This window comes from Spermophilus citellus (genome assembly GCF_964194105.1).
Source record: "Spermophilus citellus genome assembly, chromosome: 12".
In the NCBI taxonomy this organism is placed as follows: Eukaryota; Metazoa; Chordata; class Mammalia; order Rodentia; family Sciuridae; genus Spermophilus; species Spermophilus citellus.
In genome coordinates this window covers 84671429-84693878 of record NC_138198.1, presented here as the reverse complement: position 1 = coordinate 84693878, position 22450 = coordinate 84671429, and the positions used below count along the sequence as shown (strand labels likewise).

Genomic DNA, 22450 nt, shown 5'->3' with positions numbered 1-22450 from the left:
GAAGGCCCTGCTCTCTCCCCACCCCCAACACCAAGGCTGTGTGTGTGTGTGTGTGTGTGTGTGTGTGTTGTATCTCCATTCCTCCACTGTCTGTCCCTCCATCCACCTGTCCGTCTCCGTCTCAGGTTTGTGCTCTCTCTCCAGGGCACTCTCACTTCCTGTGTCTCTCCACAAGCTCTCATTCCCTTTTCCTTGGTTTTTCTGTCAAACCTTTTTCTTTTCTCGCTCTCAACCAGAATGATTTTTCCCCTTTTTTCCCTCTCTAAATTTACTTCACAGCAGATTGTCTTGTAGTAAATCACCAAAAACCCAAATAGCACTAAAGCATTCTGATACAACATTAGCATTTGCTTAACAAGCACAAGATAAACATTAAACAAAGAACTGCATTTCTTTATTAGAGGCTGCAAGATACATAATCCATGAGCACAAGAAACATGGGACCCAGTGGATATGCAGATGTGTGTTATTTCATTGGCGCTGGGCGGCCTTGTTAGAAAAGGTTTTCATCTGAAGGCTTGGGGGTGGATGGTTGACTGTCCCTGGTGGGGCTGTAACTAGATACAGAGACTGTTGCAAGCTAGGCTGGGCTCCCTGGTGGACCTGCTGATTGGACAGCCTGAGGAAAACTTGGGAAGCATCGGGAAGTGAACTCAATCACCTTGGGGATGATAGGGTAGAACCAGATGAAGGCATTTGACTTCTTTTGTAACTCCCACTAAGGACAGATTGCCAGTGCGATCCAGCCTCCATAACTGCAAATCAGGCTCTTTCCCCTATGCCGATTTCATTAGAATGGCCAGCATGGTGCAAAGAGGAAAAAAAAAAAAAAAAGGTTAGACACAGTAATTTTACAGGCAGGCGGGTACAAAAAAAATCTGCATAATTAAGCAGTCAAGGCTGCTAATAGGGGAGTTTATATGCTCTGGGACCAGGCAAGGGCAGCACATATGGATATAGCACTGGATATTAAATCTACGGCATGCAGACTTACTTCAGGGCCCTCAGAGAAAAGGCTAATTATAGAGAGAGGAATTGTGTTTACTGGTCTGTCTTGGGCAAAGATGGTGAAAGAAGTGCAACCAAGTTTTGCAGTTAGACATGAACAGGCTGTTAATAGAGATATCAAAATATGTGCTTGTGGTTGTTTCATACCTAATCAACACAAAATTATAGATTCTGCGGACACTCCCCCGACCCCACATTGTCTACCATAGACAAAACGCTTGGAGTTAAGTTTCACACTTCAAGTGTATGCAGAACATCATGCCATGCACGGGATAGGAGAGTATTTATTATTAAATGGCCACAATTTAATCTCGCCTGTGCTCTTTATCATCAATAAATTTTATTTAGCCGTTTAACTAGCCCTGTTTAAAAATGTCAGTGCTTCTGGGCATGAGCTCGCAGTCAGCACTTAAATATAAATGGAGAGTGTGAGTGGAAGTTGCAGTGGGCAAGGGGAAGCCTTTGAGAGAGGGCGTGTTTCTGGAAGGGGCGCTGATGGGATGGACATTAACATTTCATAATGCAGATCAAAGGTAAAAAGAAAACCCACAGGCCCCTTTGTCACGGGCCCCTAACGACCGCCTCATCCATGAGCTGAGATGATTTCTTCAGATTATTAAAGAGATTCATTTCATATTTGTATGTATGTATGCATATATGTATGCATGCCCTTATTTATTTATTTAATTCCATACAAAGAACATTTTCTGAAGAGGACAGGAGAGAGTGGGCCGTTTGCCCCAGGCTGGATGTGCCAAGGCATGCCGGGTTGTTTCAGGGGACCAGAGACTCCTGCAGACTTCCTTTCCAGAGAAGCAGTCTGGACCCTTTGTCCTTTAGGGAGGCTTCCCATGGAAAACAGCAGCCCTCTCCTAATGCAGATTTGCGGCCATGGGTTCAGGCCATTTGTGAGCCTGTCAGGCATTCCGTTACTTCGCCATGACAAGGAGGGCCAGAGAAGAATCCCACCGCCTCGTCTCAAGATGCATTAAAACCTAGGGCTTATGAAAGTAAACAGCAGCTGATCAGCCAGATATTGGGTCAGGCTTGCCTGACATCTGTGCTCTTCTTAGAGGCAGGGAATTCAGTGCTAATGAGAAGACCCAAGCCTGTGCCTCAGAAAGCAGTTGCAGAGGCTAATGAACAGGCAGTTTAGCCCCTGGAGAAGAGGGAGAGCCCCCTGTGGCACACAGGGTGCTGGGTACCTATTTCTTGTCCATGCATTGTTCACCGACTGACCAGGGGTGTCAGAAATCACAGCACTTGGTTAAGAGGGTAAAGTCGGGGAGACTCGTATATTGCAGGCACCCAATGCTGATGTTTCATGCTGAATTTTTTTAAAATGTATTTTTCTCCAACAACCATTAATTGATCCCCGGAATCATTAAAAATTCAGCGACTTCTAATATTTTCTCATTTCTAGAGGCCAAAATGAGGTGGCATTCGAAAGAAAGACAATTTGGATTGTCCACAGATTAGTAGGAACAGTGTGGTGTGAGTAGCTTTCAAGGACTTATTAAGACCATTCTTTTTTATCCCCTTCTCTCTACTGGAGACTTTAATATGTAAGACAAAGGAAAACTTGCAGGACTAAGGAGGACAAAGTAGAGGTCAATACTTAGAAAATGGTAGCAACTAAATGCAGAATACACAGGGCAGGACCTGGTCACCATTTGTATGTTTGTCAAGAGAGCACTACCAGGCAGTAAGTAGATCCTACCAGAAAAAGGGAAAGCATCCTTATTTGTTACATAGAAATAAATGTAAGGGCTAAAAACACAGGTGCTTTTTACTTTTTAGCTTTTGAGCTGGTCAAAGGTCAGAAAGCTGGAAAAGAGGCATGTCTCAGGCAGAAGAATGGTATGGATTTGAGAAGATCTCTTTGGCTACAGGTTGAATTATTTGGGGTTACAGATAAGAATCAACCTCCTACTCCCACGCAGTCCGTGGGTGGACTAAAAATCCCTCAAAACATAGCGGTTCCACCAAAACATTTCCCTAGTTCTCTCTTCTTGGGTCTTTCCTTCCATTCATTCATTCATTCAACCAAAAAACCAATCTTCAGTTGTCTTGAGAACAAGTTTAGTAAGTGATAAGAGGATGATCAAGTAGAAATGTATCTTGCAGAGGGAGTAAGATCCATAGTTGTGTTATGGGGAGAAGCTGATATGTCCCCCAAGAATCCTACAGTGTGTGGTAGAAAGTCAAAGGTGAAATAGAGTAAGGGAGGGCTACTTGGCTGGGGACCAGGGCCCGAGTAACAGCAGATAGTGTGAGAGCTCTTCTCCACGTAAGCTGTGCTTCCTCCCCGTTTCTGAGCTAATCCTCTATGGCATCCCAACAAATGCACTGACGGTTTAGCTAAACATTACTCCCTAACCACCCCTGTCCACCCCCCACCACACAGGACACACAATATTGGGAAGAAGAGAAGAGAAGGAGAAAGAAAGAGGGGAAATAGCCATTGCCACTATGGCAGTGGCTTGGAGAGGAGAGAGTTTTCAAAAGTGGATAATTTAACAGCATTAACATCTTCTGGGCATTGTTTTAAAGTTTATCATTACCCTATGCTGAGATCTCCTCATAAATGTCTGTGTTAAGTTTAAAAACTAACAATAAGTCTCTGCTGGATTTGCCCAAATCATCCCACATGTCCAGTGCGGCTTATTTTGGGGTTCAGGAGGCCCGAAAGGTGGGCAGGCCCACCACTTCTAAAGGCCATTCCGTGGCAGCCTCAGTGTTCTGCCCTTGGAGCTACTATCTCAGCTCTGTCTCTCAAGTCCTACAAAACCCCAAACTGCCTTGGGGCAGCTCACAGAATGGACCATAGAGGAGGAGACCACTGCTAAGCACTTGTGCCCTCTCCTCTTTGTTCAGTCTAAATACAATAAAACCAGTGCCTTTCTGCCCATGGCCTCTGGCTTCTTCTCCCCTTTGCCCCCCTCTCTCTTTCCTATGTGGAGGGGAAGAGGAAAACCACAGAAGAACAAAATCAGTCAGTGAATTCTAAGATTAAAAACATGATTGATAGAAAATATTTCAACAACTAGAGCAAACATTTGCTTCATGCTTCCTATCAAAAATAAGCAACACTGACTGAGTAGTCACTATGGATCAGCATTGTGCTACATATGTGAAATGCATTCTTTCAATTGAATCTCACTTCTGTACCCTGTGACACGGGTTCTCCATACCTCCATCGGTAGACGATTCAGCTAAGGCAACATTAAATAACCTCTGTGAGGTGACTCAGCTTGTTAGTGGCAGGTTGGGTACCACCCACTGAGTGATTCCGAAGTCTGAGTTCTTAAAACTACTCCACCATGTGATGTGGGAGGACAGGCTTTGGGGATAATGCTTCTGATGGATTTTTTATAAATACCATCTTCTGCCCACTACAATGGAAGTCAGTTTACGCCTATAGATGTCTGTGTGTTAACGTGCAGACCATGTGTACCAGGAATGTGTCTCCCACTGTGAAACAACTTTTATGATGGTAGGGAAAAAAAATGACAGAATACAAAACTGTACCCAGTAGCAATGGTCCAATTGCTTTGAGAACTCAAACTCTTAGATTAGAATTGGAGGATTTTGTTTTTTATATATTTTTTTAAAAAAAGAAATAGCAGTTGACCGTTCAATTTTTAAGTATTCATCAGAAATTAATATGTAAGCATACACAAGCAGGCTTAATTGCATTTGTGACCTGCTTTCTTATATATTTGGAAGGGTAGAGATGAAAATGGAGAACACACAGTAGATATATTTTACTGCCAGAGTGGAACTTTACAATCGTACCAGGGGACCTTTTGGTAATGTTTGTAATGTGCTGCTATTGTGATTTTAGAAAGAAAAATGCTACTGCTGGGCTTTATTTTCAACCATTTTTTTTAAACATCAATTAATGCAATCAAATGTAGTACAGGGAAATCTAACTTTTTATTTACATTTCTGGAGGCCAGGGAGGGTTTGTTTGTTTTTAACTTCAGTCATTTGAGCTGTACAGTATATGGTTTTCTTGGTATTTTCCAAATCAACTCAGTAAGTTATATTTAACGGTCTATGTGAAACTCTCCACATGAGGAAGGGAAAACAGCCTTGTAACTGGTACCATTTGTTGGGAAACAAATGATTCTTCCTTGTTTCACACAGTTTGAAAATAATGACTTTTTGGGATGAATTAAAAAAAAAATAACAGCAACAAAGAGAATGTCATATTTTTTATTTTAATCAAACTTTAAAAGGACATTAAAATAGATTCTTAAGAAATCAGAAAGGCCAAGCTGAAATATATTTTTCTAGTCTCTCTCCCTACTGCTAGTCACTGCCTTAACTAAACACACATTATCAGTCCAAGCTGCTAGATGGCCCCTTATCTTCCTAGCAGAGGAACCCAGTAAGTAAGTATTGTAGATGACTTAACTAAGAACTTGGCTCCAAACTGAAATTCAGGTATATTTCTTCCCCCTAATCTAAAGCAGGAAAGCAGGTTTGAGCCCAGCTTCATCAGGAACTACCCATATAACCTTTGAGTAAATCAGCTGGGCTCTTCCTAGGACTCAGGTTACTCTTCCTGGACCAACTCATGGTACTGAGCAGATTAACTGAGAATTGATGTATATAAGCCCCCACACGCATATTTTGAAAATCGTAAGACTATATAAATTAAAGTAGTCATTATATTTCTAATCATCCTTAGGCACAGAGAGTGGGAGGAAAATGCCCCATTGTAATAGTTTAGCAATTATAAGAACCGGCCTATTATGGGGTGCAAAGGTGAGACTTGTGTAGACACTTCATTCAACTTCTTATGCTTCAAAGTTGCAACCGCCCTAGCACAAACTCTGATCTTTTGCAGTAGATGAGATCATATGTAGATCTAATCGGGTGAGTTGAGGCCAGAATGACTACTTTGATTTGGAATTTCCCTGCTGTTATCACTTTAAGACAAAATTTCTAATATTCACCTCAAAAGAGAGATGCCCAGATTCGAGGTTGTATGTGTCACTCAGCTGCATTCTCCCTTTGTCCTGCTTTTGCCTTTGGAGATGTATCCAACCGTATCAATATATGAGGTAAAGGAAGAAGATTAAGAATGGAGACATGGGGCAAGACACCCGTCTACCACTCCCATCAATCACATGCTCTCCTATTGAGATAACTGCAGTTATGTCTAATTCTCTGAGATTTTATTTTATTTTAAGTTCTTTGAAGTAGTTTGGGCCAGAATTTAATTAAGTAAACATCTCTCTGATTCCTAAGAAAAATATTTATTTCAGTACTAGACATTTTTCTGTAAATACAAGTATTTATGCATATCAGTTATAGTGATTGAAAATATACTGAATATATTTACTCTGATGTATTCCTTTTTACACATTTATACAATGGAAAACTTGTATTTACCCACTTTTATTTCATTTCTGAACTCTCTTTTCTTCAGTATTCAGAGACAGGAGAACTTTTGTTAGTTTAGGCCACACCTCGCCTATTCTATCCAACAATTATGATGCTACACAATTATGTAAAGTGTTTGCTTTGCTGAAGATTGTCAAATATAAAAGTTCTTACACTAATCTCTGTCATTAAGAAACCAAATATCATTACTGCTTTTTGGAAGGAAAAGAAAAGTGAGAGACAACACTCTAAACACTCTAGATGTCTTTCTGTTTTTTTTTTTTTTTTTTAACCAAGAATGAGACTGATAAATGAGCCAAACATGACATGCTTTCCAAAAGAAAAAAGAAGTTCATAGGTGTGGATATCAGAATTCTACTTTAGATTAAGACAGCATTGGAATTCTATGCTGATTACATCATATACCATGCAGGACAAAGCAGAACTTTTAACTATATAAAATGTTTAAGGCCATCAATAGATATTTTAGTGACATTATTTCAATAGATTTCCTTTTGTGTGAGAAGATTCATTATCAGCCTTCATTATATTGACACAGTATACAATATTTGAATTTTTAAAACAGATTTTGAATGAGCTGGTTCAGGTTTTAGAAAAATTGTCATAAAGATAGGGGATTAAAAATTTATTGTGCCCAAAGCATCTTTATAATTTGGTGTTATAGTCTTAGAAATATTTAGTAGCTTTGCAGAAGGTAATGTAAGGCACTACTATCAGAGAAAGGGCTGTCCATAATAATTATGTCTCATTCTTCATTTAATAGATACACTTACAGTTTTTGTTAAACCTTCTTTCATAGTCTTCAGCTTTGGCTTTTGATCTAACAAAACACCTACAGACATTCATTCCTTCACTGTACTTCAAAACTCGTAGGAAATGAGCCAGACAGTTTTGTGATACGAGTATTTTGTCTATCTGTCCTTTCTATCTCACTTCTTTCCTCCTTCCTTCCTTTTCTCCCTTCTTCTGTCTTTCCATTTGCAGTGAATAACATCTCTTTCATTTAATGTTGCTCTTGACTGACAGAAAACAGCAGAAAGAAACAGAAATGAATATGATTCATTGGTATGCCAGTAACATCTTGGCTTCAGCATATACTGTCTAGATATGCTGGTGTATACAGAATGATGCCCAAGAGAGAAAAGTAGGTTAGGAACATGTTGAGCTAACCTATTTTCCATACATAAGTATGGCATTACCTTCTTAGTAAGTCACACATTTTGGAAAATGCATGCAGTCTCAGTATTTTCCCAAATACTCAATTTAGAATCTTATCAGGAAATGATTCCGGTACTTAAGAAGTATAGTTAGCTATAGGCAGAATAGAATTAAGAAATTTGTTTCTGAATAATTTTGATTCTGTAAAGGAGCACTCAAGCCCAGCCTCCACAGAGTTTCAGTTGACAGTTTAACCAAATCATTGGTTTATTGCCAATGAAAGAAAACATCAGCATTCAGCCTCCTTGTCACCAGCAGTATAATCAGGAATGTTTCTTCCAGATTGACAGCTCAGACCAAAGTGCTATACTGACAATGGGTTTCTGGCCTGGCTGGAGAATCTGGAGAGACAGGGGATTTTACTTTCCATTGCCAAATTTTTTAAGTTTCCAACAGGGACTGAATATTAGTTAAAGTTTTGTTTTCCTGAAGGGAGACGAACACTTTCACATGATGAAAGAGACTTTCATAGTAGTTGCTAAGGACAGAAGGGGTGAGGGCAATTTAAATAAATTTAGACTTTGGTTTGCCAGAGAGCAAAGGAGTGCTCAGGTAACCTGGAAATATAAGTAGCTCCTTGCACCTTAGTAAGAGAGCTGGAAAATAATAATTTGTGTCTTGTTTAATTGACAATTTAAACCGCCATAGTAAAGAAGGAGGAAAAAAATTCTAAGTGAGAATTTGGTGGGCCAATGTAGTGTTGGATTCAGGAAGCCTGGATTCTGGTACTGGTCATAACGATAACTCTCAGCTAATATGTCTAGTTTCAACATTCTCATCTTTTAAGCAAGTTCATGATGGTCAGATTGTCTCTAAAGCCCTTTCTAACCTCCAGCATTTACCCAAATAGGTAATGTTGACTTCTTTTTTTCCCCCTACACTTTCCCAATTTATTGCTTCTCCGTAATTTTACATGAAAATGTAAAATGTTCTGAGATCTTTGAAAGTATGTGAGCCAACAAGTACAGTTTTGTGAAGTGTTTATTAGAATATTTCCTAGTAAATGAATAATGCCAAGTAGTGGTCAGCCAACTCTCCTGTGCCTTCTCAATCACATTTCCCATCTCACGTTTCCGATTTCTCTGAATGTTGGGAGCATGATTTGTTTTCAGAGGGATGCTAATCACCTTATAGTAGTTTTATGTCATCCTCTATTTCTCTTCAAGCCATAAAAGCTTTCTCCAAAATATAATCTGAAAGAAGATAGCGCACGTGGATTCACGTGCTGTATATTTATTTTTCTTTTAAGTGTGTTGTTGCTGTATTTTCTTTTGCTAATATATTTTGACACCTTATAGTTGTAACCTGCTGTTCTCTTTAATTGCTTATTGTTATTAATTATATAGTGGTAGCGTAGTTGGCTGCTTGAGCTACTTGGCTGTAAAGAAATTCATTTATCATTATTGCTGTTGGAGCTACAGAAAATTGCCAGCATTCTATCCAGAGATGAATGTTTTTGAGCTCCCATCCAGTAAAATTTTGAACATGGGTCAAATCTTTAAGTGTTTTCTCTCTGTTGCTATCCTTTGCTTTTTCTACCCTATGCTGTAACTTCATTTGCTGTGTTGTTTTTTTTTCTTTTTAAAATTTCAGTCCTTGATTTGCTGCCCTTTCAGTGAAGTTTATATATTGTTTTTAGCACTCTATTTAGTGGCCTGTCCGAATAATAACCTTTCTTTTCCTCATATTCCTAACCATAAATTTTTCTTCTTAGAGTTTCTTTGTAATAACATTCCTGCTTTTACAGCTTTGTTATGAGCACATTTCATTTTAAATCATTAATGCTGATTGGACATTACCTTAAGCCCCACCTCACATGAAAGTGATCCTGATGCCCTTAAAAATTACTATAAAACTCCTACTACTCACTCAATAAATAATCATATGTATTTAGACTTCCCGATTAGAAAATTGCTGGTATGTTGGATGAAAGAATGAAGGAATGATGTTATATGCCAACATGGGAATGTATACTGACATACACCCAACTACTTCCTGATGGCTGTAGTTTCTTTAAATCTGGGCTTAATTTAGAATACATGACCCCACAGCTGCATGTGCCATAGAGCAGCCAGGCCAGAGTGCTTCTCCGCCTTCTGGCAGCATGACATTAAATTCACACTAGTTAAGCCAACTTAAATTGAGCCTCCTTGAACCTTCCTAAATAAAACTAGTGGCCTTAATTACAATCAGGCAATTTAAAGGTTATGGAGCTCTAACTAGTACCGCAGTATGTCACTTTAATAATGCACAGGAAAATTTCTCTAAGGGGTGGCATCCTTTGATTAGAAGAATTCAAGTTTCACAGCACATTTTCAATAAACTGTTTTTAGAAATCTTATTGCATTTATGGTGCCATTACCTTTTTTTTTTTCCTGTTGTTGTTCTTCAAGGCCAAGTTTCTGAGGTCACAACAATAGAACAATAAAAATGAGACTCATTTGCAAATAACGTACAGCATGGTGACTTGCATTGCTGCTTAACAATGTTCTTAGTATTGCCACCAAGTGACGTGGAGCAGGACACAGTCTCTTACGAATCAGAGATCTGGTCCCTCTTCCACCCCCATGTGATTGCAATCTATGACTTTTGCTTTTTGGAGAACTGGGATTTCGAACAGCACAGTTTAAGAGAAAATACGTTAGCTTCACAAATAAGTAGGCAATCATATAGTTTTTAGGAAGATAATTAGCTTTGAAAATGCCCATCTAGCTTCTTGCCTCAAACCAGTGGTTGTTCACGTCCATAACATTTGCAGAAACTGTTGAATCTCATTCCATTTCTTTTGTTTGTTTGATTTGTTTTTCAGTTTGCTTGTTTTGTTTTTAATCATCAGTAGTAGCAGGCTGTGCTTTCTAGCAAGGATAAACAGCTTTTCAGTGTTTGGAGACTTTCCTTCAGATAACTAGTGGCGTTATGCCAAGCACAAGAAGATTTAAAAAAAGAAAAAGAGAAGGCCCTGACCCTTGCCATAAACTCAGCACAGCAACGCGAAAACATGCCTGATGAGCACTGTGTCCAGTACACAGCTCGGGTTGCTGGCCCACCACTGTGTGGAATTAATATTGACTATTGCACTGTCTCAGTTCTCAAAGATGTTTTCCCAATAGAGTTAACTTTAAGGCAGATTACATTTAGTTTATGCTGCATGAACTATCCTCTTTCGATTTTACCAATTTGTGTGTGTGTGTGTGTGTGTGTGTGTGTGTTGCATATCTCTTGAAGGTAAATATACCTGTACTTCCACCACCAGTGCCACAAGTCCCAGATGCGAGGGCATTAATAGTAGGTGGTTGATATCAAACAAGAAATTCTAAGCAAAGAATATAATAAACATATACATATGAATTAAATAATTAGTTAAAAGACTAGAACTTTGTAATGTAAGAATGCACAACATTAAGAAAAAGTTTTTATGGGTTATGAATATGTGATGAAGAGGCATCACTATGACTTAGGACAAATAAAAGGCAATTATCTTCTTTTTCTTTTTTTCCTTAAGGTGCTCAGAATGAATTCAGAGGTGCTCTACTATGAACTACATCCTCAATTCTTTATTATTTTAAACTTTGAGACAGGGTTTTGCCACATTGCTAAAGCTGACCTCAAACTTCTATAGTCTTCCTCAGCCTCCCAAATAGCTGAGGTAATAGGCATGAATGTGCCACTGCACCTGGCTTATGTCTTTTGTATGGTATGTTTTTTTTTTTTTTTGGGGGGGGGTTTACATTTCAGACATAAAATGCATAATAACATTTTTCCTCTTAAAATAAGAGACAAGTTTGGACTTGCCACTTGCTTGCAAGAGATACGTTGACCAATTAGACACTACTTTGTAAATGCTTTATTTGCCAAAGCATTTTAATATTATCTCAGAAAATAATAAAATCAAGCAGTGTAAGGTATTTTTCCAATCCATTGTGTGTCGTGAAAAGGGTTTAACGTACAGGGTAATGAAGCAAAGATTTAAAACCTAAATGACAATAAATATCATTTTGGGGTCAGTCTGGGTAATTTTTTTCTAATGAAATCAGACATTGGACTAGCTAACTAAATATCTCCCACACATTCAATAGATATTTATCGAATCTCAGCTATGAGCCATGTAAGAGGCACTTGGCATTCATCAGTGAACAAAACTAATACCCTTGCCCTCCCCAAACTTGCACTGTAGAAAGAATTGACATATAACCCCTAACTTAGTTCTTGACGCTGTTTTGGTGTAAAGATGTCCTGGGCTGCCACCTACTACTTTTCAATAGACACAGCAGAAGCTGAAATGCATTCCTGAACTGGAAAGGTGCCATTTCCAATCATATTGCACATCTAATCTGCTATGCAAAATGCAAGTCAGTGTTTTATCCCTGCCTTCGCTTGCTCACGAGCTTTCTGTTATGGCAGAGGACAGGTCAGCACTAAAGACAAGGTGGTGAAAAACTTTTTGCAAGAAGAATGTTTCCTGTCCTGTATTCACATGACCATAAGCAAGGGAGGAAATTGTTCATGGAAACTAGGTCCCTTTCAGGGGAGCATAGTCGTGTAGACTGAAGTCAAAGCTTTATACAGGAAGGTAAATTTTTTAAGAGCAAAATTTTCTAAACAGATCTGGAGGATGTATTCCAGACTTGTTCTCAATCCTCACTCCCACCAGAGCCTTTTTCAGGCTAATAACATTTTCCCTAAGAAGCATGCACTAGTTTCTTCTTTTCTAGGTTAAGAATATTTTTTCTTGGGATGGGGGAGACAATGTGGTTTTATCAGTGCTCTTCCAATAACTTTTGTTGTTATTGTTTTGTTTGTTGCTGTGTGGTACTGGGTATAGAACTCAGGGACTTGCCCATGCTAGGCAAGTACTCTGCCACTAGGCTACTTCCCTGGCCCTTTTTATTTTTCATTTTGAGACAAGGTGTCACTAAGTTGCCCAGGTTGGCCTCAAACTTACCATCCTCCTGCTTAAATCTCCTAAAGAGTTTTTTGGTTTGTTTTGTTTAATAAAGCATTTGAAGGAAAAATTTTTATCTTTAAAACTATTTGCTAGCACTATATTTCTCACTGAGACTTCAACTGTGTGTCCCAATGTTTAGAGCTAGGAAGAGGAAAAGAAAGAACTAGAGATGCCAGAATAGTGGTCAGATTTGAGCACACCTGTAATCCTAGTGACTCAGGAAGCTGAGGCAGGATTGCAGGTTCCAAGCCAGCCTCAGCAAAAGTGAGGCTCTAAGCAAATCAGTGAGACCCTGTCTCTAAATAAAACACAAAATAGGGCTGGGGATGTGGCTCAGTAGTTGCATGCCCCTGAGCTCAATCCCTGGTACCGAAAAAAGAAAAGAAAGAAAGAACTAGAGATGCCAGAGTATTGGTCAGATTTGAAAGATATCTTAGTCCATGTGCCTATTCCTATTCCCCACTTGTGCCAGAATATCACTGCTGAATCCCCACAGTTGGAGGAAAGCCACCTTTTTGGTGGGTTGTTTGTTTTATCGTTTATTACTTGAACAACCATGCAATGTTTTCTCCTTCATGAGAATATTCTAATAGGTGCTTCACATAACCAATAACAATAGCCAAGGTATTGGATGATATTGCATCTCAGAGCATCTAAAATCCCACTGCCTGCCTCTCCCATCCCTACCCACCTGGACCTCCTGCTAGTTTCCAAGCTGCTGATGTTTATGGGGCTCTAGGCAGCCCCTGGGCTCTTTAAAATCTGCTGGGTACCATGCAGCCTACCCCAGTTGAATCATTTCCTGCTTCAGCCCTGCTGATAATGAGAAGTTCAAGACAGGAAATAACAGTGTCACTATCAGTAGCTTTGCTTATAAAGCCCCCAAACATTTTAGTCTTTAGACCATTAGCAAAAAGAAAAAAAAAATTCAGCCACTGAGTCAAATGGAGGCCTGTACCTTGATGATCTTTGTGAAGTACAATTCTGGTGGAGGCACACAGTATTAGCATTTGGCTTTTCTTGAGATGCCTAAGGGTTAAGCACTTTGCACACAGAGGGTCAAAGTCTAGGGCCCAGGTACTCATTTACTCACACTCCCAGTGCCCTTTATTTTATTCTAAGAGTCTTGCGCTTATATCTCATGTTCCTCTCTCAGGTGGCATAAAAATCCTGACAGTGGCAGACATTCCCATATTGCCAGTGAGAAAACTGCAAGAAGTATTAGTGTCCGACTTCCAGCAGCATTCATTTTCATGTTAAATTGTTGCAAAGAATAAGGGCAGAACTTGGTAACTGATGTTGGGGGGGTGGGGGAAAGGTTCACACAATGTTCAGTACTCTCCAATGCTGCCTTACTTTGGGGGCTTAATGACTAATCTACTGGCAAGACTTTGAAGCCTAAGTCATATTCTCCACTGCCAAATTAGCACCTCAGTGTGTTTATGTTACAGTTGTGAAATATGTGCAGTATGTAATACAACAAATTACAGTGGCCGGAGTGCCATGGACCTGGAAAGAATGGGATGGCTGTGTGCATGGCAAATTACTGCACAGCCTGCCTATTTTTCTACCCCTGGTTTCTAGAGTGAGCCGATGTAGCCAAGGGGTGAGTTTTGTCATGTGCGGCTTTGCTTTGTTACTCCTCAGACCCCTGGCTTATAAATGTGTGCTTGGAAATTAACTCAGGGAAGAGGAGAAGCAAAGTAAAACGTGGGGTGTTGGGAATTGGTTTAAGGCATAGTTTTCTTGGATTAAAAAAAAAAAAAAATATATATATATATATATATATATATATATATATATATATATATATATATGTAAGGATATAGTGGTGCACACATCCAAACTGGAAAAATGACAACTGCAGGGCATTTGATTCCTCTGCTTGGATTCTGAGGGCAGAGTTGACTCCCACTCAGATCAGAGCTTTTAAGTATGGCCCCTGCCACATGATGATGTACCAGGAGAGGTTTATATCTGTGGACTTTAGCCTATAGATTTATGCAGTGGAAGAGGCTGGAGGACCCTCCTGGCCAGTCTCGAGGGTAAATGAGAGAAGGAGTTCTACTTATAAACCGTTACAAATTGGTCCTCAGTAATGGCTGTAGTGTTGATCAGACGATATAAGGGGGCCCCTAGTGATTCCAGAGATAACAGCTGCATGTAAGTCAGCCACTGAACATTTGCTTGTAGCTGCTCTAGATTTTTGTTTTTATTGAAGGAAAAGGAGTATAAACATGGGACACACAGTCTGGAGGCTGCTGAAAGGGTTTCTCTTGTTTAAAGCTTATATTGAAATGTCAGTGTCTTGTGTTATACTCACAATGGCTACAGTGCAGCTCATAATTTGATTTGAAGCTCATGCAAATATTGAGCATCCAAATGGTAACTGTTATTTCTTTTATTATCAAATGGGCTGATTAATAGTTGCTCCTCTCTGGGTTTTATACATTGGAGAGAGAGAGAAACTACCATTCCTCTTTGAACTGGCTTTAGAAAAGCAGATTGTTTCTTAGAGCCCAAGTTTTGTCGATGATTATCACGTTTTCCACTAAGGCAACGAGGCTGTACTTCAATTATGTATGCACACTCTCTCCTTTGAAACGTTTAATATTGGAGTAAATATTTACATGTGCATCAGTCTCTTTTATGTAGACTTGATTTGTGTTTACATTTATGTTCACACTTAAATGAAGATTAACAAATGGAAATAATTATTTCTGCTGAAATTTCTATACATGTAAAACTACTTCTCAATTATGTTCAAGCTATCTTTGGTTGTGCCTTGCTGTGGGTGATGGGGACTGGAAGTTGCTGGCCTCTAGCATGTTCTCTATGGTGGGGCACTACTCTTTACATTGAACCCACATTGCTGGATACATGCGTACCCACCACCCAGTATGCAAGAGGGAGGGATATTCTTCTCATTCAGCTAATTTACATTCTGATGTTTCTCCCTTTCCTTGCGCTAATTTCCTGTTTTCACATATATTTGGCTAGAATGCTGATAAGTCTAATGTGCAAAACTGGAGTTTTTCTATAGTCAGTAATATTGCTCCTGTCCTATATAACTTTTTGACTATCAAAATTTCAGTGTTGAAATCAATCTTTATTAGTGGAATATAGGAAGGATAGCTTATTTTATCTCTCTCTCTCTCTCTCTCTCTCTCTCTCTCTCTCTCTCTCTTCTAAACTCAAAGTAGCCTACAGAGGCAAATCATACGTATCATAGAAAGTCTGGAGAATAAGATAAGCAAAAAGAGGAAGAAAAATCTAGAAGTTTCATTTAAACATACCATCTATAACTCTTCATAAAAAAATAGGACTGCACTAGCTTATTATGTCCTTAATGGAATATTGTAATGGTTATTAAATCAATTGACTCTGAATCTCTTTTTAATAAATGAGTCAGACTGTATTATCCAATTACCGTCAGCTGCTACCTTTCCGGAGAGCAGAAATGGTTACTTTGATTGAATTTTTTAAGCTTTCTGGCACCTTTAGGGAGAAACAGGAAGAAGGCAAGGTGCAAGATATAGCTTCAGGGGCAGCAAAGCCCAAGCCTTGGGTTCACCTGCAATCAGAGGTGTTGATAGCATCACCTCATGAGTTTTTGAAAGAAAACCAGGTTTAACTCAGTCAGATTTCCCCCATGCTAAGGGTTTCTAGAAAGTCTTTGAAAAGGAAGATTGTGCTGTTAGCATTACACAAAGTAAATACAGAATGCATGAGAGGAGAGTTAGATTCTAAGGATACACTATTGAAATTCTTTTTGTACGTTACAGTAGTTTTCTATTACTCCTATGCCTCTCCTCCTTCATTAAAAAAATGATTTATTTAATGAGTTATAAAAATGTTTTGGGTTTTTCTTCTCTCAAACTTCTTAAGCATTTGACCCTGCAGTAATAATAACAAACAAGTGTGAGCATGAGAAGAAAGAGTAGAGAAGGAAACAAAGGTGAGAGGAAGTGGCAGTCTGCTCACTGTCTGCATTAGGGCACTGTGGATTTTGCTTATCTCACCATTTGTTGAGTAAGAGCAAAGATGTATTTTTCTCCCCTACTCAAATAATTAGGAGATCGCTTTATTGGATGAGACCTCAGTGCATAGCTTACAAACAAAAGGCATGTAGGACCTTTAGTATCTTTCCAAGGTTGAGATGTATTTTAAGCTGTAAAAATAGTTTGGAAAATACTAGATGCAATTGTTTTCATTGATGTCACTTTGCCTCCACAAATAAAGGGCGAAGTTAGTGAACCATCTGTACTAACAATGCATAAATACATTAATAACGATATATCATATTTGGGGGGGGTCAGTTGACTAAATTCAGATTATTTGACAATTTGACCTCCTTTCTTTGGGTAAGAAATAAGTAAAAAATTGTTGAAGACATTTTCTTTGCATTCATATATACATATGCTATTTAGTTTTCCTTCTGTTATTCTTCCAAATAAAATACTCATAGTCAAAAAGGAGACTATCATATTAAAAAAACACACCCTAATTTGCATAATTCCCTTTATGTATACGTAGCAGTCAATCCTTATCTCCAAGGAAAAGCCCTACCTACCAGGTCCATGTATATCACTTCACACCTGTTAGAGTTTAAGAATTCTGGAACAAATGTATACCAGCTCTCACAAATAGGCCACATCTTGCTTCTTATGCAAAACAGATATAATTTTTCATTAACTATTATTACGTTAAGTGTACATTTTATGGGATACTATGTAAGAATAAAACATACCATTGTAAAATGACATTAAAATTCTTAGTTACCTTCTTACTACTCAAAATAAAGGTATGACACATTGAGTTAATAGGAAACTTTTAAATTAGGCAAGTATTTCTAATGATTAGCTTGCTGATCCAGTGCCTACAATAAATAGTGTTTCTTAATGAATAAAATTTGGAAATTTTATGGTGACTTTAGGATTTAAAAAAAAAGGAACAGAGAGAAAAAAAATGCTTGATCTTATATAATCCCTAAAGCTTTTTGTATAACCCCTTGTCATGTCAGTAGGCACAATTAAACTTCCTCTTACATAATTATAATCAAGGAATTTACTCTGCCACCCAAATACAGAGTAGGTTTTTATCTCTTGTGAAATGTAGACAGTACTGGGTGGCTTAATTAGTGCTTTGCTTCTCTTTTTACAAATTCAAATCCTATGCTTCTAAAGACTCATACTTGTGTGAGAAGAAAGATTAGGAATACAAATAGAGTGATTTTTCTTCTGGTTAGCTAATAATAACTCACTTTGTAATTGGGCTTTTGTATCGCCAGTGATATTAGCTGAAGGACTTACACAAGCCTGTTGTCTTTGAATGGAAGGAAATAACTTTGGAGTTTAGACTTGTCACCCTCACAGCAGGAGCATGTCTTGCATTCCCTGGATGTAGGCTATCTGGCACAGATGTCCCTTGGAAGTATTTTTAATTATTGCAAATAAGAGAAGGTAAAAGTATAACTTGATAACAAGCCAGGTTACAGTGTAGCTTCTTCCTCTTCCTAATAAGTAGTCTTGGGAGTAGCAGGTATGTGTCCTGGCCTATCTGTAAGATCATGCCTGCCCCCCCCCCCCCCGGGGGGGCCCAGCTGCCTGGATTTAAGTTCTGGCTGCTCCAGTTGTTAGGCCTTCTGACTCAGAGAAAAGTTATTTAAACTCTCTGGGCCTTGTTTTGCTCATCTGTAAAACGGGACTAACAATAGTATTCCTCACAAGGTAGTAGTGAAATTCAGTGACTCCATATCTGAAAGCACGTAGAACAACAATGCCTGAAACATAGGAGGCTCTAAGAACATTCTCCAGGTTGTTCTAGAATGCTGGTCTCCATTGCTTATGATTCTGAATTGTAAGGATTTAAAATAACCCTTAGATTCTTAATTCATAAACATTTCAATGAGGAAAAAATCAACATAAAAGTGTACTGTGAAATATTTATCCAGCAATTGTTGAGCCATTGAAATATTTTTCTGCTATCTTGTTGCTGCTAAAGAAAAATCCAGGACTAGTCAAAAGTGAGCCTGGAGCTCATGAAAATAGTGAGAAAGATAGGCAGACTGGATCTGAAAGCACATTCAAAACTGTCTTACAAGGGTACGGTAACAATGAACTGGGAAGAACGTGAGGGACTAGAAATACAAACTCAGAAAAGAACATTGATAAAGTATTATAAGCATTAGTACTATTGCAGAACTATGGAAAGCCTTGGAAAGAGAAAGACTACATCAATGGAAATACCATTGAAAACCTTGTGTCTAGGAATAGAAGTTTCTAGAACCTTCTAGGTAAACCTAAGGAGAGGCATTGAGGAAGAAGGTATCCACCTTTTTCTATGGCACCTTTATTTTAGGATTTTGTAAATAAGGAGCCCATAAAAATCATGATAATTAAACTACATGCCATGTTACTGATATACTATTTATACTTTAAAAGCTTAATAAAATGCATTGGCCCTAAGATACAATCTGACTTCTGATTATCTTTGGATTTAAAATTCCAGAAATGTTTTAAATTGATATAAACTCGTAAATAATCAGAAGCCATATACTACTACATATTTATGTTAGGTGATAGAAATAGTTTAACGAATGTGATTGTAGTTAATTCACTAGTCTATTAAAGTTATGATGGGTTTCACCTTTTCTGTTAATGCACTTTCCTTCACAGATGAAGGACTGAACCATGAGTGCAAACTCTGCAGCCAGACCTTCGACTCTCCTGCCAAACTCCAGTGCCACCTGATAGAGCACAGCTTTGAAGGGATGGGAGGCACCTTCAAGTGTCCTGTCTGCTTTACAGGTAGGAGGCTTCATTAAGAAAACTGGAAAGTTGTGTGGTCACATCATGTCTTCCCTACCAGACCATACTGCCCACAGCTATGGCCTTTTAGAGAGAGGACGTCAGTTCAATTTGGGGGGAAGATGTTTGATCTCTGCTGATTAGCATTATTGATTGCAGCCTATTTAAAGGCTCGAATGGGCAGGAAGGTTAACTGTCAGGATGAACAAATGGCATTTCAAGTTCTCTCACAAGTTTGCACTTTTACATTTGGAAAACGACATTCGTGTTGTGTTCACTTTTTTTCCCTCTCAATGTTAAAAGGTTAGCAGGCCAAGGCCGCCTGCATGAGGCTGCTTTTTAATCATAAGATGTACAACTAAAAGTGCAGCCAGCTGTCAGCACATGTCTGTTACTTAAATCTGGAAAATTTTGTAACATTCTACATAAAAAATAATAAAGATACAGTTAAAACGCTCCCAAAATTCTTTGAATCATAAAACCAATTAGACTTATTTCCTATGAAATTAGATTTTTAAAGTTGATATAAATTTATACTTTTAAGAAAATTTATTAAATGTTATAGCATTATGGTTTTCAAGGGTGGGGGAGAAGATGTAAATCAAAAATTCTCATTTGAAACCCCTGGGAATTGAAATATGATCACACATATTTCTGGTATTGCCCCAACAATGGCAAAGTTGTTTTGGAAAAATCCTTGATGATTATTGTGTATATATGTTGGACTCGGTCATCAAGCCCCTCAAGGCTATATTTCCTTTTTATTTTTCCAGGGGTAAAGTGTGTGTGTGTGTGTGTGTGTGTGTGTGTGTGTGTGTGTGTAGAGAGAGAGAGAGAGAAAGAATCTCAAAATTGACTTCTTTGTTTGAAGAGCAAAATTCCAAGCATTGATTATTTACCACCACTGTCTTCAACCTATAGATTTCTGTTCTGCAATAACACAGAAAGAGAAGAGTGCACATTCGTCTCCCAGTTCACAAAATAGTACCTGAGCAAGCTGATGGCTCTGCCTTCCACAGTTGCTTGTTTGACTCCTTCATTCCATAATGACTGTCCATCCTTCTTTTGGAAGTCTTTCTTTTGTTTTCTTCCAAATTTTATTTTTTTTTCAATGTGTTCACCCTCAGTGGTTATGTATCTTACAATATAAGGAGTCAAGAGTCTGGGTTCCTTACAAAAACTCTTAATAAGTCCTCATAAAGGGGGACTGGGTCATAGGTCTTCTCACAATTAAGACTCCTAATAAAATAGTTCTTTCATGTTGTAGCCAGAGACCTCATAAAATGTATTAAGTTCTAAGGAGATTATTTGCAAATCTGTATAAAAACCTTATTTCTTTTTGGTTGAGGGGAGTGAAGAGACAAAACTACATTAATCATGAACGGTCTACATTTTTTGTATAGACAGACCTGAATTCTTTTAGTGTTTCTTGAAGTAATTTAGAAATAACAATTTTTTTAAAAAAATAAAAAGCTTCCAATATAAAACATGTTAGGTGGGAAATGAAATCTGAGCAGTTTTTAAGGTAATGAGAAATGTGATTAAAATGTATGACTCACAAGAACAATATTCTAATATTTTAAGTTGGCTGGCAATTAGAATAATTTTAATGATTAGAGTGGAGTCAAAGTCAAATGCCAACATCTTTAATAAATCCTTTCCCTGCCTATACAGATTAATATTGTAGATGCAAACTTTTTTAGGTCACAGTGCACCAGGCATCCATCAGAAGTCAGTTCTGCCAACCCAAACACCGCCTCTGGCATATACAATTTAATTATTAATAGTATGTCTCCTAGGTAAACTGTTACACAGTCTTAGGGCCTTGTTTTGTAGTCATTAAAATTGAACATGTTTATATTATTGAAACCCTTGCATTCAGTGTGTAGGCTGAGTTGATCTTAAAGTATCCAAAGAGAATTTACCTGCCGTTCTGTTGCACATTTATAGACAGTGCCCCAGAGTAGCTGTGGGATATAATTTTTAGCATTAACACATTTAAATAGAGAACTGTTTGCTAGCTATAACTTTAGGCAAATACAATAAACAGGGTTTTGGCATCTATGATTTCTTAACCTGTGGGTTGCTGAGAAATAGGAGTCATTTCTTTTGAGACAGAGCTGTGCATTTGACAATTTTCAGCTTTATTTTAAAAGATTTATAGGGAGCAGGGCTTCCATAAACCATTGCTTTGGAGCTATTTGGGTCAAATTAGGTGCTCGGTAGAGTACATCTTAACAAAAGACAGAGACCCAACCATGAGCAAATGGGACTCCATTGTCCCCAGGTATCTGGCAGTGAGTCACACCCAGGAGGTGTGCCGTTCAGCCTGGTCTGCCAATTCATGAGGAGTCATCAGCTTAGGGCATTTCAGAAACAAAATAACCCAAGTTCACCGTCCTTTTATCATTTCAGTGTTTGTTCAAGCAAATAAGTTGCAGCAGCATATTTTCTCTGCCCATGGACAAGAAGACAAGATCTATGACTGTACGCAATGTCCACAGAAGTTTTTCTTCCAAACAGAGCTTCAGGTAATGTCTTCATGAGGAAGATGGGGATTGAACCTAGTTGCTATGCTTTGGGGAAACAAGGGCATTTTAAATGTGGATTCACAGTACCACTCACCCTGGGCCACCATGATGCTTTGTTTTGGGGCAAAGGGAAAATTAGACACCAGATTAATAGACACCAAAGTAATTTTGCCTCTGGCTGCTGTCAATCATAAAAAGAAACTTGAACAGACCTATAATTGGACCTTCTGACCCAGTGTGAGAATTGTAGGGTCAGGTTTATTGGATGGTGGGATCATTCACCTCACTTGTCATGGCTCATTCTCCCAAATCCTGTTTTATTCATGCTCTGTTCCCACTGGGTTTCAGGCTGGATGGTTGTCCAGGTTATTGTTGTCCTGAGGGGCTGGCCTAACATTGGGAGGGAGAAGAGAAGAGAAGGAAGAAACTATTCTCTTTTCCAGTATGTGTTACTTCCATTTAGTGAAATAGAAGATCATTAATAAAACAACAGTCTTATAGTTGAAAACTTTGGCACCCAA

At 38.5% G+C, this 22450-nt stretch overlaps 1 protein-coding gene across 7 annotated transcripts in view; it reads left to right on the top strand.

Moving 5' to 3' along the window:
• The window catches only part of ZNF521 (zinc finger protein 521), a 298275-nt gene that overhangs the window by 231359 nt on the left and 44466 nt on the right, over positions 1–22450 (top strand). For all 7 annotated transcript variants that reach the window (XM_081262582.1, XM_081262583.1, XM_081262581.1 and 4 more), the window contains 2 exons: positions 19267–19398; positions 21814–21929. In XM_081262582.1, the coding sequence (XP_081118708.1) occupies positions 19267–19398; positions 21814–21929 (248 nt within the window). The remainder of the gene's footprint in view (positions 1–19266; positions 19399–21813; positions 21930–22450) is intronic.